Source organism: Diabrotica undecimpunctata, chromosome 7 (assembly GCF_040954645.1).
Source record: "Diabrotica undecimpunctata isolate CICGRU chromosome 7, icDiaUnde3, whole genome shotgun sequence".
Taxonomy (NCBI): domain Eukaryota; kingdom Metazoa; phylum Arthropoda; class Insecta; order Coleoptera; family Chrysomelidae; genus Diabrotica; species Diabrotica undecimpunctata.
In genome coordinates, this window is record NC_092809.1 from 52,611,895 (window position 1) to 52,626,814 (window position 14,920).

General features: G+C 32.4%; 1 protein-coding gene across 1 annotated transcript; it reads left to right on the forward strand.

Moving 5' to 3' along the window:
- The first annotated feature begins 1,018 nt into the window (after positions 1 to 1,018).
- LOC140446743 (uncharacterized) lies at positions 1,019 to 14,170 on the forward strand. Its single transcript, XM_072539334.1, has 3 exons — positions 1,019 to 1,175; positions 9,729 to 9,837; positions 13,845 to 14,170. Exons 1-3 carry the CDS (start codon positions 1,078 to 1,080, stop codon positions 14,028 to 14,030), a joined length of 393 nt encoding a protein of 130 aa, XP_072395435.1. The 5' UTR covers positions 1,019 to 1,077; the 3' UTR covers positions 14,031 to 14,170.
- Positions 14,171 to 14,920: the final 750 nt, after the last annotated feature.

Consider the following 14,920-nt stretch of genomic DNA (forward strand, 5'->3'; position numbering starts at 1 on the left):
CCGAGAATTTGAAAAGTGGTGAGATGGGTGTGTATAATGAGAGGTTGGATGGATGGATAGATGAGAGGAGAGAGGTAGTTAGTTCCAGTTTCTTAAAGTGAATGGTTGGTTTTCGAGGTGGTCTCCAGGGGTAGTAAGTGATAAAGAATAAGTTGTGAGTTGGTGAAGTAAGTGTGTCCGACGGTAGTTAATCTGGAACAAATTTGTAAGTAAACTTTTCCTACTTGTATTCTACGTATCGCTGTTTATTTCGGAACGAGAGATTAAGTTTGACGAGAGGAAAAGAGGCTGGCATCATTGGAAAGGTACGTGCATTCGAAGGAGAGCACTAAAGACACTAAATCTTGTTTAATATTGCCAATTATATAGGAGGCTGCTGAGAACTGATAGTTAATTTTGCATAGAACGAGGAATTGGACAACTCAAGGAAGAAGCAGCGTTTCAACGGGAGAAACATTCATAATATCTTCAATTTGAGAATTTTGGGTCAAATAATATTATATCAAATAAGTAACGTGTAAATAAGTTGTCGATAGTCGAAGGAGATCAAATTTGTTCTGAGAGGGGACACGGAGCTGTGGAGAGAATTGGATAATTCATACAAATTTTTCTTGGTACAATCGATACACCAAAATTGCATTATGACGGGCACTGAATATTACTTGATTTGTTTATGTAGAATAATAAGCTGGATTTTAGATTGTAATAGTATTATATTATTATTAAAGCATTATTGAAGGTTCACGTACGTAGAACGAATTTTGTTTGATAAACATTGTATGCTAATAATTTTTGAAGGTATTTTAATCAGTTTATTTTATTACAATATTTTCATATCATATTATGTTGTTTTATTCCGTTATTCTTTGGACCTAACCCATCAGCTGTAAAGTATAGATATTGAAGCACGAGTAAAACCTGAGATAACAAAATTGAAAGGTGTGATATAAATCATAAATCAAAAATTTAAATAATGTTAACTGCATCAGAATGCATACTAAACGGACCTGCAAAGTTAGTATATAAATACACCTTAAGATATAACGTATTTCTAAATATTCCTAATTTCATTACAAAATGTTGACAAAAGTGGGATTGTTTGTTGTTATTGGTTTTGTGTTTCTGGAAAATGTACAGGGAAAAGATTTAATATTGTGTCCACATCCTGGACAGGCGTAAGTATTTTTTTATAATACCAACTATATTAAAATTTTATTTAGAATTATACATAAAAGTGTTTAAAGTGATAAGTAATAGTCAGCAATTATTTTAAGTACATATTTTCAGTTTTTAGTTGAATAGATAAATAAATACCACAAACATAAATTTAGATTTTTTAAATTAATTTTAATAATCAATATACTAAAATAGAGGGTATCTAGAGACTCTTTAAGACGATTAAGAGAATTTAAGAGAATTTTAAGACGATTTAATCCAATTCAGCTAGTCCGAAAAAAATAGTTTTTTTTAATAACTTTAGAACGCTTTTATTTAGAAAAATAAAAACTGGTACGATTATTTATCCCCCACAGTTGAATCGATTCTATTAATTGCGAATTTCTAGTACTGTTCATATGCGTCTGTTTTGGGTAAGTCAACGGCTATTTTAACGCATAACTTTTTTATCTGCAACTTTTAAGTATCTGTAATACTAGATTATTAAATTATAAGATATTCTAGTACTAAAAGGTACTCTTACTTTATTTCGGTAGGATACACCGTTTTCGAGAAAAATCGATTTAAAAATTTTTCGTTTTTTTGTTATGAAAGGTAAATTAATATTTTTTGCACAAGTAGATTTTAAACTGTCAACAGAACTAATAACCTATGTTTTTTATTGTCAAAATCGTGTTAGTGCGTGAAGTTTGTCTTTTAATTTTAACTTTGTGACATTCAAACACAATAATTTCAATTCAACAAATATGGTTTTTACTAATGAGGAGTACGGTGATATACATTTATTTTATTGCGAAATGAGGTGTAACGCTCGAGCAATAAAGTAGATATGATGAAAAATTACCCGGTTAAGAAAAACAAGTTTGGTGTTCCAAAAAACAATGAAATAGAGCGACACAATGATGTAAGAGTACATTAAGATGTCACTTTAATGGAAGTTTAGGAAAATTTAGAAATTAGTGTTCGAAGAGTATCTGTTATGAATCCCACAATTTTAAATTCATTCGCAAGAACTATCTTACAAGCACTGCTACAAGGAGATTTTCCTGCTTAAAAAATTTTCAAATCGATTTTTCTTGAAAAAGGTGTATCCTACAGACTTAAAGTAGGAGTAACTTTTAGTACAAGAATATCTAAAAATTTAATAATATAGTATCAAAAATGCTTAAAAGTTACAGACAAAAAAGTTATGCGTTAAAATACCCGTTGACCTACCCAAAACGGACGCCTATGAACGGTACTAGAAATTTACAATTAATGAAATTGATTCAACTCTGGAGGATAAAAAAAGGACTTTTGGTAGAGAATAGAGTCGAATTTCAGGAACATAGAAATCAAAAGCAAGATAGAATTTCAATAGTTGGCTCGCCAATAAGATTAACAACAGAAGAAATAAAAATTTATGTAAACAGCTGAAGAGGAACAAAGCACCCGGACCAGGAGATATACCCGGAGAATTGTTTCAGTACGGAACGAACAAATTGTACGAATGTCTTCGACAACTTTTTCAAGAATGCATAAACACAAGCGAAATCCCTACGGAATGGAAGATATCATACCTCAGCACTATACATAAAAAGGGCGATAAAAATAATTGTGAAAATTACCAAGGAATAGTTGTAACCGGATCTATGAGTCGAATATATGGAAAGGTGTTAAAGAACCGAATCGAGAGAGAATACTTAGATTATGAAGCAGAAGAACAAGCAGGATTTCGTACGGGTCGATCCACTATTGACCACATTTTCTCCTTAACCCAGATAATAGAAAAAAAGATGGCAAGGAATTAAGAGATTCATATGTTGTTCGTCGACCTACGGAAAGCCTACGACAGCGTTCTACTGAAGAAGCTGTGGCAATCAATGGACAGCACGAATATTAATATAGAATTAATAAAAGCCGTTAAAGTGCTATACAACCAACCAATAACAAAGATAAAAGCAGGGACACAAATAACAACAGGATTTATAACATCAAAAGGATTAAAGCAAGGATGTTGCTTGTCTCCCACTTTATTTAAAATATACCTCGAAAGTGCTTTAAAAAGATGGAAACAAAAATGCAGGACAATGGGGATACCGCTCACCAATACTATGGTATATACGCTTAACTTTGCAGACGATCAAGTAATAATGGCTCAAGATTATGACGATTTAAACTATATGGCACGAAAATTAATTGAAGAGTATGATATATGGGGTCTAGAAGTAAATAAAAAGAAAACCGAATACTTGTGCATTGGAGCAGAACAAAAAAATCTCATATTAGACGATAACACTACGATAAAGCACTGCTGTGACTACAAATACCTAGGTATTACCATTTCATAAGATGGAACATTAGAAAAAGCCATAAGAGAGAGAAATACGCCAGGGAGAAAAGCCATCACAATGTTAAACACCATTTTATGGGACCAACCCATCAGCAAAGAAAATAAAAAGAGGATATATGAGACTATAGTAAAAAGTATCACTTTATACAGCTGTGAGGTATGGCCACTGAAAGAAAGAACACTGTCAACGCTGAAAGCGACGGAAATGGATTTTTGGAGAAGAGCCGCAGGAAGATCTAGAAGAGAAAGGATTACCAACGAACGCATTAGAGAAATAATGGGAATCAAACGAACAATCACAGATGACCTAACAACAAAACAACTTATCTGGTTCGGACACATACAAAGAATGGACGAACAACGAATGCCAAAAGAAATACTAAAGTGGCAACCAGAAGGAAAGAGAAAACGAGGTAGACCGAGAAAAAGTTGGAGGAATAAGGAAAAAAGGAATAAATAAAGAACTGAGAGAGAGGGCCATAGAAGATGATCTATGGAACAACCGGTCTAAGTGGCGATTGAAAGTCGGAAAACGGCGGAGAACGTTATAAACCGACAAGTAGTAGTAGTAGTAGATTCAACTCTGAAGGATAAATAATCGTACCAGTTTTCATTTTTCTAAATAGAGTGTAAGTAAAAACTACTTACCAGACGCCATCTTCAAAGAGCTCTAGCTCCCTTAGGAAGCATTTTCGGACTGGGTGAAATAGGTTATATCGTCTTAAAATTACCTGAGGAATCTGTGGTTTTCATTTGTCAGGCGAGTTGCTGGACACCCTGTATAGTAAATAATATTTTTAATTTTACCGGTCATTAAATAGATAACAATATACAAGTAATAATCCAGTTAACTTAATCCACTCAAACCTCAGAAACATTTCGACACAGTATCCTGTGTACACCGAAACATTTAATAATTAACTAGATGTTTGCGTAAAAATCTAACCATTTTTTTTTCGTCTTGACATGGGTGGGTCTAAAATTTACAAAAGACTACCGTCATGTATTCACAGACTGTAAGCAAGGAGAGGTCTCTTTCCCTTTTCCCTGTTACCTCTTTTTTGGTCCCAAAAATTGGGTTTTTTGTTTTGAGAGCAACGCCGTTCCAAGTAGAGCTTAAAATTCCGTCATCGCTCCTAAAACGGCATCACTTTAGCTTGTCTCAGTAACACACTTGTTTGTCTCTTATTAAACCCTCTACTTTAAAGTTACAACATGGTTCTCTGTTACTTTTGCCGTTGGTCACTGTCTTTCTTTCTCTTCTCTTTTCTTGATCACTGCATGGATATATTTGTGTACACTAGTTAAACTGTCTTTATTTTTAATCATTTCTGCCACTGTCACAAAATTTACACATGACTCTCTTTTAATTCTGTTGTTTTCTACTATCCATCTGTTGCACTTTAACATGGTATTAAATATGGCACAGTGTCCCGGTGTCCGCAGTATAGGCATTCATCAATGTCAGCCTTTCTGAACCCAAATAGGTAAGCAATAAAACACCCGTATCCTGTCAGCCCCTGCGTTAGGAAATAATGCAGTCGCCTGTGACCATAGTCCGCCCAATTTCTTAGATTCAGGATATGAATCTTTGTACAATGTGCCACATCCTCCGTATTGTTCCATTCTTCTTGAAATCTTTTAATACACTTTTCCCTTTCCTGTCTTCTCTCTGCTATAGTAAGGTCTTTTCTCTCATATAGTTCATTTTTAACACTGCCATCACATAAAGCGAAACACATCCATTGACGACTTAGAAAGCTGCCATTGCAGTCCTGTAAGTAGGCGCATATCACTCGCAGTAGATTTTTTCCATCTACTCGTGTTTTGAGCCTCCTGGAGGCCGAGATATTTCTACCCTTGCACTCCAGACTTAGAGGACGATCGATTGCACAATCGTGTAAGGCTCTCCTACTTTCAAATTTTGGTACCCCAATTTTTGAGCATTGCTCTCCTCAACGCAGCCGCACTATTCGCACTCTTCCAGGTCACTTCCCACACATGCTCACCCTACTTTCCATTCTACTGCAAAGTCACTCACAGATACTTTACGTGTTTCTTGGGTGTTAGTCACGCCCCGCATATTGTAGTTCTACACTTTGGAACCACAAAAATTTAACCTAAGTTACTTGAAATGCTCTTTATGCCTGAAAATTATTTTATCCTCCTAAACTCCCGTTTTACATAAGTTTCACAATGTTTGGATCAATACTTCTGTAGGTGCCGGATCCTTTGTCAAACGTTGGCATTATCATTTTCACAATTTTACAAAGACTTTCATTACTGGCTGTTTCAGGAAATAATTTTTCTATCCTGAGGCTACTGCACTGCCTGATTATTTTTTCGTCTATTCTTTTGTTTTTTTTTTCAATTTTTCATATATTAAAAAAAGATGGTATGTAGATCTTCATCGAAGAACATCTTCGTTGGAGTATGCAAGAGCAACGATATCTATACGATTCGGCACTATCACCATGATTAAAATGCTTTCAATATTTTCAGTATTGTGATGTTAGTGGCAGCTCAGTTAAATTAGAAATATTAAATTTTTGTCGGTGCCGGGATTCGAACCCGGACCCTCTAGCTTGTTAAGCCAGTAACATAGCCACTGAGATACGGCTGCCACAAGTCGTATAAAAAATATAGACTATACATAGCATCTCAGGACTCACGAATATGTATTGACAGGATTTTGTTGACATAGGGCTGGTCTACATATGAAAAAGACTATATATTATAAATTATAATATATAAATTATATATATATATATATATATATATATATATATATATATATATATATATATATATATATATATATATATATATACAGTGTGACCCATTTAGATTGGAAACACCTCTATAAAATTTGAAGTTGTTAACCGATTTTAACAAAATTTTTTTTTAATGTCATGTAATAAAAGGTCTATTGCGGGACAAAATATGAAATATTTTGTTAAATTTTCACGGCAACCTACGATACTTTTTCTTCGTCGAAAATTGAAAATTTGTATTGGCGCTTTTTTTATTAAAAAAATGTCTACGCCACTGGATTTACAATGTCCTCAAATAGCTATGACAAAAATTTTACTAAAATATGTTTATTAATAACGAAGTTATGACAACTTAAAATTTTAAAACTCACTAAGCTACGAGTCAAAAAAGAACACCCTGTATCAACAGATAACCATAAAACTAATTATTTTTCAAATAATTTTAATAATAAACTACTACTAGACAAAAAAATGTTTAAAATAGCATAAAAATTTAATGCAAGTAACGCACTTACATTATTATTAACTTTACATGCTACAACTTAAATCTCAGTTGCCATGACAACGATATTACTGTATGACATTATTTGTGTCATACAAATTTCAGTGCTAGCATAAATTTATCCATAATATCTGCAACAATATTTACTTCAAATTCTTTTAATAATATGTTGTGTTATGGCTGCAAGATTAAGTTTGAGAGAAAAAATTGAAATTGTACGTCTTTTGGGAGATAACGATAGAAGTGCCAGGGAAGTTTGTACAATATTTAATGACAGACATGTGGATCGTCCTAATATTATTTGCGGTACGGTAAACAAAATAAATAGAATATTTAATGAATATGGTGCAGTATCAAAACTAATTTTAAAAAATAACCCGTTACAAAGAAGAAGAGGAGTGATCAAATTATTTTAGATCATTTCAGAAATAACCCTAATGCCAGTTTAAGGAATGCCAGTTTATATTTAAATGTGCCTTGAGAGAGTATTCGGCGATGTCTTAAGGTAAATAATATTAAACCTTTCAAACCAAAATTCTTACACACATTACAAGAAGGCGACGAAGCAAAACGTTTAGAATATTGTTTATGGGCCCAAGGGGAATATTTAAACAATATAAATTTTCTAAAAAACGTGTTGTTTACCGACGAAGCCACTTTCACTACAAATGGAGAAGTATCATCACAGAATTGTTGCTATTGGACAGCAGATAATCCCCATTAGGTAATAAACTGTAAAAGCCAGTATTCTCAAAAAATCAATGTCTGGTGTGGTATACTGAACGAGAGAGTTACTGGTCCTTTCTTTTTTGAAGAAAACTTGAACTCACAGAACTTTTTAGAATTTTTAAACACCGACTTGTAGAATACTCTTCATGAGCTCCCAATTAATGAAGGATTAAATTTGTATATCCAGTTAGATGGGTGTCCTGTTCATCACGCCAGAACCGTGAAGCAATCGCTAAATGAAAATTTTCCGAACCGTTGGATAGGCCGGGGTAGTCCGTTGATAGATTGGCCACCCAGATCTCTAGATCTCACAATTTTAGACTTCTTTCTCTGGGGAGTTATCAAATAAAAAGTTTACCAAACCCGTGCAAGAGACGTAAACGAACTTCGTACAAGAATTCGACAGGCATGTGCAGAAATTACTCCCCAACAACTAAGAAATGTTCATAAATGCTACGACAAATGTATCCAATTAGATGGTGGATTGGTAAAGGCAACTAGGATTTAAACTAAAATTATGTTTCCATGTTTCTGTTAATACAGAGTGTTTTTTTTAACGTTAATACAGATTTTTTTTCTTAGTGAGTTTTAAAATTTTAAGTTGTCATAACTTCGTTATTCATAAATATATTTTAATGAAATTTTTGTCATAGCTATTTGAAGCCACTCTTAATCCAGTGGCGTAGAATTTTTTTTAATAAAAAAATCGCTAATAAAAATTCTCTATTTTCGACGAAGAAAAAGTATCGTAGACTGCCGTGAAAATTTAACTAAATATTTCATATTTTGTCCCGCAATAGACCTTTTATAACATGACATTAAAAAAAAAATTTGGTTTAAATCGGTTAACAATTTCAAATTTTATAGAGGTGTTTCCAATCTAAATGGGTCACACTGTATATATATATATATATATTATATATATATATATATATATATATATATATATATATATATATATATATTACATAATAATTTAATCCTAGAGCTAAGATTAATACTATTACAAGAATTAATACTAAACTCACTACTACACTAATCACTAACCAATGCATTACTGCTACAGGAACACAGGAGGGTTTATTTATACCGTCAAGGGGACTTTGTTTGGGTGGAGGTTGGCGTGCGAGTTAGCGTTCGGGATTGGGACGGGATTTTTCGCAAAAATTTCTTTCAGTAGGATTATGATTGGCGGGTAGAGCTGATGATATTTTCTGAATAAGAGTCTCCATGTCGAAGGTACCGTGTACTGTTATCTCTTTTATTGAGAGAATTTGGCCATTTTTTAATTTTTATTGCTTCTCGGATAATTCTTGGTTTATAGAAGCGAATAGGACGTCACCATTGAGGGTATAAATGAACCGTCCTTTATTCCCAGTAGAAGCAATGCATTGGCTAGTGATCAGTGTAGTAGTGTCTGTGGGCTTAAGAGACTGAGAAATCGAAAGCCCTGAAGAAGAGAATGTCATCAAAGAGAATGTCGAAAGCTCGGCGCAATAATAATCGACGCGGTTGAACCCGAAAGACTGTTGAGTTTATTATTAACTATTGTAATAGTATTAATCTTAGCTTAAGGTTTGAATGGTATTAACCGCGGAAATATTTGGGAACCTATATAATTATTTATAAATCTACACGTAGTTAAAGTTGTTTTACTAAGCTAGAGGTTCAACTACAGGACTCTTATTAAAACCAATAAGGCCTGTGATTGTATTGAGGGATACTTTCCAATATAATACGTATATAATACGTCATGAAATGAGCCATCCTTAATGCTATATATGAGACCTTATAAATTGTATGGACCAGGGTTTAAGGGTTTGCGTGTGTGACGTGGAATGAATAAAAATGGATATATTACTAAAAGTATAGGGATGGCACCAATTTATGCCAAAATTAGGGAGAACCTGCAGGTAAAGGGTAGATATTGAAATTACTTAAGATAGAAAAATATGAGAAAACATATTATCTAGAAGCCAACTAGAGTCGGTTTTTTTACTTTTTATATATAATTATAATTTATAATTTAGTTTTATATTTAAAATGGATTCTGCTTCTAAGGGTATGCGTTTATTTTAATATACACGTTTACAGGTTCCAGAACTTTAATTTTTTGTTTAGTTCTACGTTTATGAACATCCTGTCTTTTAATATTTTGTCTTAATTTTTTTTTATTTTCGTTAGAAGAATTTTAATTTTTTTGGTACTTTTGTAGGAAAAATTTGGTATATGGCAACAATATCACTACACCATTGCGAGGAAGTTCCATCGTAGCTAGAATTCCAGATGCCTACTTTCTGAGTTCACCACTAACGTGCGTGTGTGTTAGTATGTATTTTCTGTATTTAAATTTAACAAATTAATTGACAAGGACCATTTATTGTTTTATTTACTGTTTTATTATTATTATTATTATTATTACTTAAAAAAACTTAACTAATTAAGTCTAATTAAGTAGGGTATGGGTCATATCAATACCATAGGTCTAATTAATAACATAGGTCCTATGTTATTAATTGATAAATAAGACAGGCTTTGCATTAAAAATAAAATTCACTTGGTACAATCAAATGTACCCTATTACGTGATATACTTTTTAAATTCTATATCGTGGCAGAAATTTAATATATTTTATTAAGCGCACGTGAAACAGAAAAGGCGAAAAAGCAAAGAGAACAGCTTGATCTTAATAATAGAAAATTGTACTAATTTATTAGAATGAATTCTACTCTGTACATTTATCATAATAAAAATAATAATTAGCGCTTATTAAAGCTAAACTCTACAATTTATTGCAATATTTCAGCTGCTTATATAAGATCTGGGTTTTTGACCAGAATTGCAGTGTCATCTGCTAATATTGCGATTGTGGATTCTTCTCTAGTTTTAAAATCAGATATACAGATTTTGTAGAGAATTGGTCCTAAGACGCTGCATTTATGTTGTGGAGGTTAGACAAACTTTCTTTGTATCTTGTATAAAATAGTCTTTCTTCCAGTTATGATTTTAGTATCGTATATAGCGGCTGGGAGATTGCTTTAATAAATTTGAATAGTAATCCTGGATACTAGACCTTGTTAAATACTTCATTTACATCCAGGAAAATGACATTGCAAAAGCCATTTTCCTCGAAGGCTGATTGTATCTTTCCTACCACCCTATGCACTTATTCAGATGTGCCGTCATTTTAACGAAAACCGAACTGATGAATATTGTTTTTATGTATATCAATAATCAGTTTACTTGCAATGACTTTCTCTGTGACTTTTAAAATAACTGGTAATAGGCTGATGAATAGCTAGGATTTAATCTCATGTGAAGGTTTTCGTTAAACTCTATTGTGCAGGAAAGTAGCCTGTTCTTAGTGTCGAGTTTGTGATTTGTGTTAAACTTACTATTCCCTTTCTGGTTCCTTTTCTAGTTAAATTACTTAGTATGTTGGCTATTATCAGATCATGACCTGGCGACTTTTTTTATTAAGTTATTTTAATAGACTGTTTACTTCAGTAGGAGTTTTGAGTATTTTTTGTTAACGACTAAAATACCTTTTCTAAGTGTTTTGCGCAAGCGTCTTCTTTTTTCCAATCTTTCTTTAACCATTTAAAATATTCTGTTTTGAAAGGTTAAATTTGGTTTTGGAGCCACTTCAGCTTTTTTGTGGCCTTTTAAAATAAGTAATTACTATCAGGGTTAGGTGTCAGATTTTCTAGGTATCTGTTAGAATTTGGCGTTGCTATGTTATTTTAATAGTTCTTTTATTTAAGTGATGGATTCCACAGTTACTTGAAGGAAATTTATTTTATATAACAATAAAACACTGAAAACTTTTGTTTTCAACACTTCCACAAAATTTATTTTTAAAATATTATCACTACAGCTGTCTCGGCCAGAGCTCCTTTCTCAAGTGATCTATTTTTGGTATGTGTTTACACTTTATAGTCTTTAACTGAATAAGTTGAGGAGGAGAGAACTGTTTGTCTTAAGTTGGTCATTCAGCATTATGTCTGTACTTTTAAATTTGTTGATTTCCATAGATTCTAATAAAGATAGCTTAAGGCCTTTATTTTGAGTGTAAAGAATTTAAAATTCGCCACTAAAAGAATGATCGTGGTCTAGAAAGTAAAGTGCGTACGTAGAACCTGTTTTTCTATTGTTGAAAGCCCTTTTATGGTATGCTTTACGTTTGATAAAAGTTCTACTAGTTAAGTTTTTGAGCAGACGCCACATTTAAGTTTGTATACACCACTCTGTAATTGCTTTTTTTTGGCTCTTGTTGTTCTTAATATATTTGCCTAAATTGTTGTTTGTTCTAAAAGCTGGTGCTATTCCTTTCCTTTTTATATGTTTGGCTATTGTGATGTTATTGCTATTGATGTTCTTTTATTTCTCTATATAGTCCAGTCGTCAGAGAGTAGACCACTAAAAATCGTAAGAACAAGCTGAATTTTACAGAAAAGAATAATTTTGGGACCTCAAAAAAGATGCAAAAAGTTTACTACTTTTACCCCCGGGCTTTCCCCTAATACCCGCTCGAAGGGGGGTGAAAACACAAAAAAAATCGATTTACCAAGAATTTAAAAATCTGTACACCGTACATCACCAAATCAATTCCAGAACCTTTTCTCTATGAAACCAAGATTTACCAGGAAATTTAGAGGAAGAAACGTAGTTTAGAATTTGATAAATAATAATTGTAACAATATTTAATGTATTTAATGTATTTCTTTATCGATTGTAATGTTACTTTATATTCTTGTAATGTAATGTAATAAAATTGGACCTGTGTCAATGACCTAAGTTGTCGAGACACGCAAAGCTAAATAAAAAAACAACTACTCTCTTAAAGTGAAGATGATATATTATAATGTATACTCCACCTATTTAATATAGCCTATAAGAAGGACCGCGGGATACATGAATATAAAAACATGAAGGAAAAAAAATATCGGGAAAGAAATGAAACGCAGAATTTACAAAACGGTCATCACAGTGCGCAGCGCACAGCATACACGTACAGCAGAATCTGTTGTACTCGACTCACGGCAACTTTGGATGAGTCGGTTTGTTAGATTAATTCGCATACATATTCTGTCGCTCTAAAAACAAGTTTAGAAATTAGTTTCACGTTTATTCTCGCAAAGGTTGTACGTTAAAAAAATGAATTCTCGCAAACTTAACGCAATAATTTTATTACTCCAAGAAGGGGAGGAAGAAGAAGAGTTGATAACGTTAAATCTAAATAAAAGAAATAAAAATGTAAACGAAATTTTTTCATGTCTTAATACAGAAGGTACTTTTAAATTAACAGTCAAAGAAAGATTGTTTCAAAACGAGAAAAAACTTCGAGAATATTTTAGACTTTCCAGGGATATATTTGGAACTATCTTACAATTTGTACTAGATCCACTTGTCTTTCATCTTCCTCGGGAGAAAATTTAGTAGACATCACTTAATTATTACAATAATAATTACTATATAAAAATACAATTATAATTTCGGTAGAGATGTGTACGCTGTGAGCTCAGCTGAAAGTTTGCGTCCAAATTAAATCGCAGTTGATTCCAGCGCACACCGTCAAAGTACACGGCTATCGCTCTACAGTACGCGCAGCTCAGCAGAACCTAACAAACCGTTATCATAGAGAACCATTTATTTGATTTTGACGAACGTGCGCGGCGTTCGACTGACTGTGAGTTATGCGTCGCTCACTGTTCTAACAAACCATAGCTTAATAATAACATACGCGGTAGAAACGCAACCCGACACAGAGACAAAAAAGAATGCTAGGAACTTTAAAGATGAGAACCCGTCAAAAAATTGATGGTAAGATACTAATACTACTAATAGAGCTAGAAGTATCAATATATAACGGAGATGTAAGGTGAGGGACATCAAGAACTAGCGAAAAAGGAAAAGCGTGAAATGGAACGATCACGTAAGCAGTCATTGCCCACATGGTCAACAACAACAAATAGTCATTTTTATTGTAGAGTCAATAGCAAAGAAGTCTCTGAAACTGTTTTCTTGTGGTATGTCTAAGTTAAATATTATGTTTATGTGAGAAGAAGCCACAATGGATTGTAAGAATAATTACATTTTCAACTAAAAAAATTATATTATAATATTACTTATCGGAATTAGTGAGTACTACTAGATCTAGAGTTTGCTCATTCACTCTACTCCTTTCTAAACAAGTACACATATGTATGTATCAACATATATAGTATTATTGTTATAAGATTTTTGTGGTTAAATAACTTGTTGGTCTTTTATTAACGTTATAACTTCCACAGTTAATTGTATTTAGAAACTCAATTTTTTTTGGTTTCAGGTCCTGGATAACTTTGATGGTGTGAGCCAGCCTGTTATATCTAATGGTGGATTAGATCTAAAATATGCTATTGTTGATATTTTAAATGAAGATTATGATTATCTGAGTTATACCATTCGAGCATATACGGCGGAGCATGACAATACATTATCTGATGATTCCGATTCAGATCCTTGCAGAAAATAATACGTTACATATATTATGGCAACAACAGATTCCTTAATTATATACTAACTATTAACTATATACTAGTTTTATATTTGTGTTTATCAATCATTAATTTTTTAAAATTTGTCTACATCTAATAAAAAATATTTTGTCGTATACTTTGCTGCAGTCATTATTTCTATTTCTATTCTATTCTATTTAGTAGCTGTTAAATTATTATTACAAACAACGAGAAAATAAAATAAATAGTTTAAAATATAAACACTAAAAATTAGAGATATCAATAAATATTAAATGAATTGTTAACTTATATTTATTGACAATTATTGTATTAACCCAAATTTAACCTTTCACTCTAATAATGACAAAAATATGTTCAAAAACGTCAAAAAATTAAAAAAAAATGAAAATAAGTTGAAAATTTTATATTTTTTTATAAAGAAAAACGACTGGAGAGTTTATGCACAAAGAGCGAATACCATTATTATTTTTTTTTATTTCTTTTTTTCCTTTTTTACTTTTATGAGGGCGCAAGTTACTCCAGTCGTCAGAGACGAAAATCCCACTGAACCTCTAAAAGTTATACAACCAAGCTGAATTTTGCCGAAAATGTCAATTTTGGGACGCTTAAAAAGATGCAAAAAAGTTAACGACTTTTAACGTTGGGCTTTACCCTAAAACCCCCCACGTAGATGGGGGAAACGGAAAAAAAATCGATTTATCAAGAATCTGTAAGCCATAGAAAAAAATATTTTTAAATAAAAAATGTAGCTAAGATAATTTTGAACAAAATCGTTTATTAGCATTTTTTATGTAAAATGAACCATTCTCTCAGAAACAACGATTGAAGCGATCGGCGATTTTGCGATTTTGAATGTGCGAAATTAATGCTCAATAAACTTTGTATC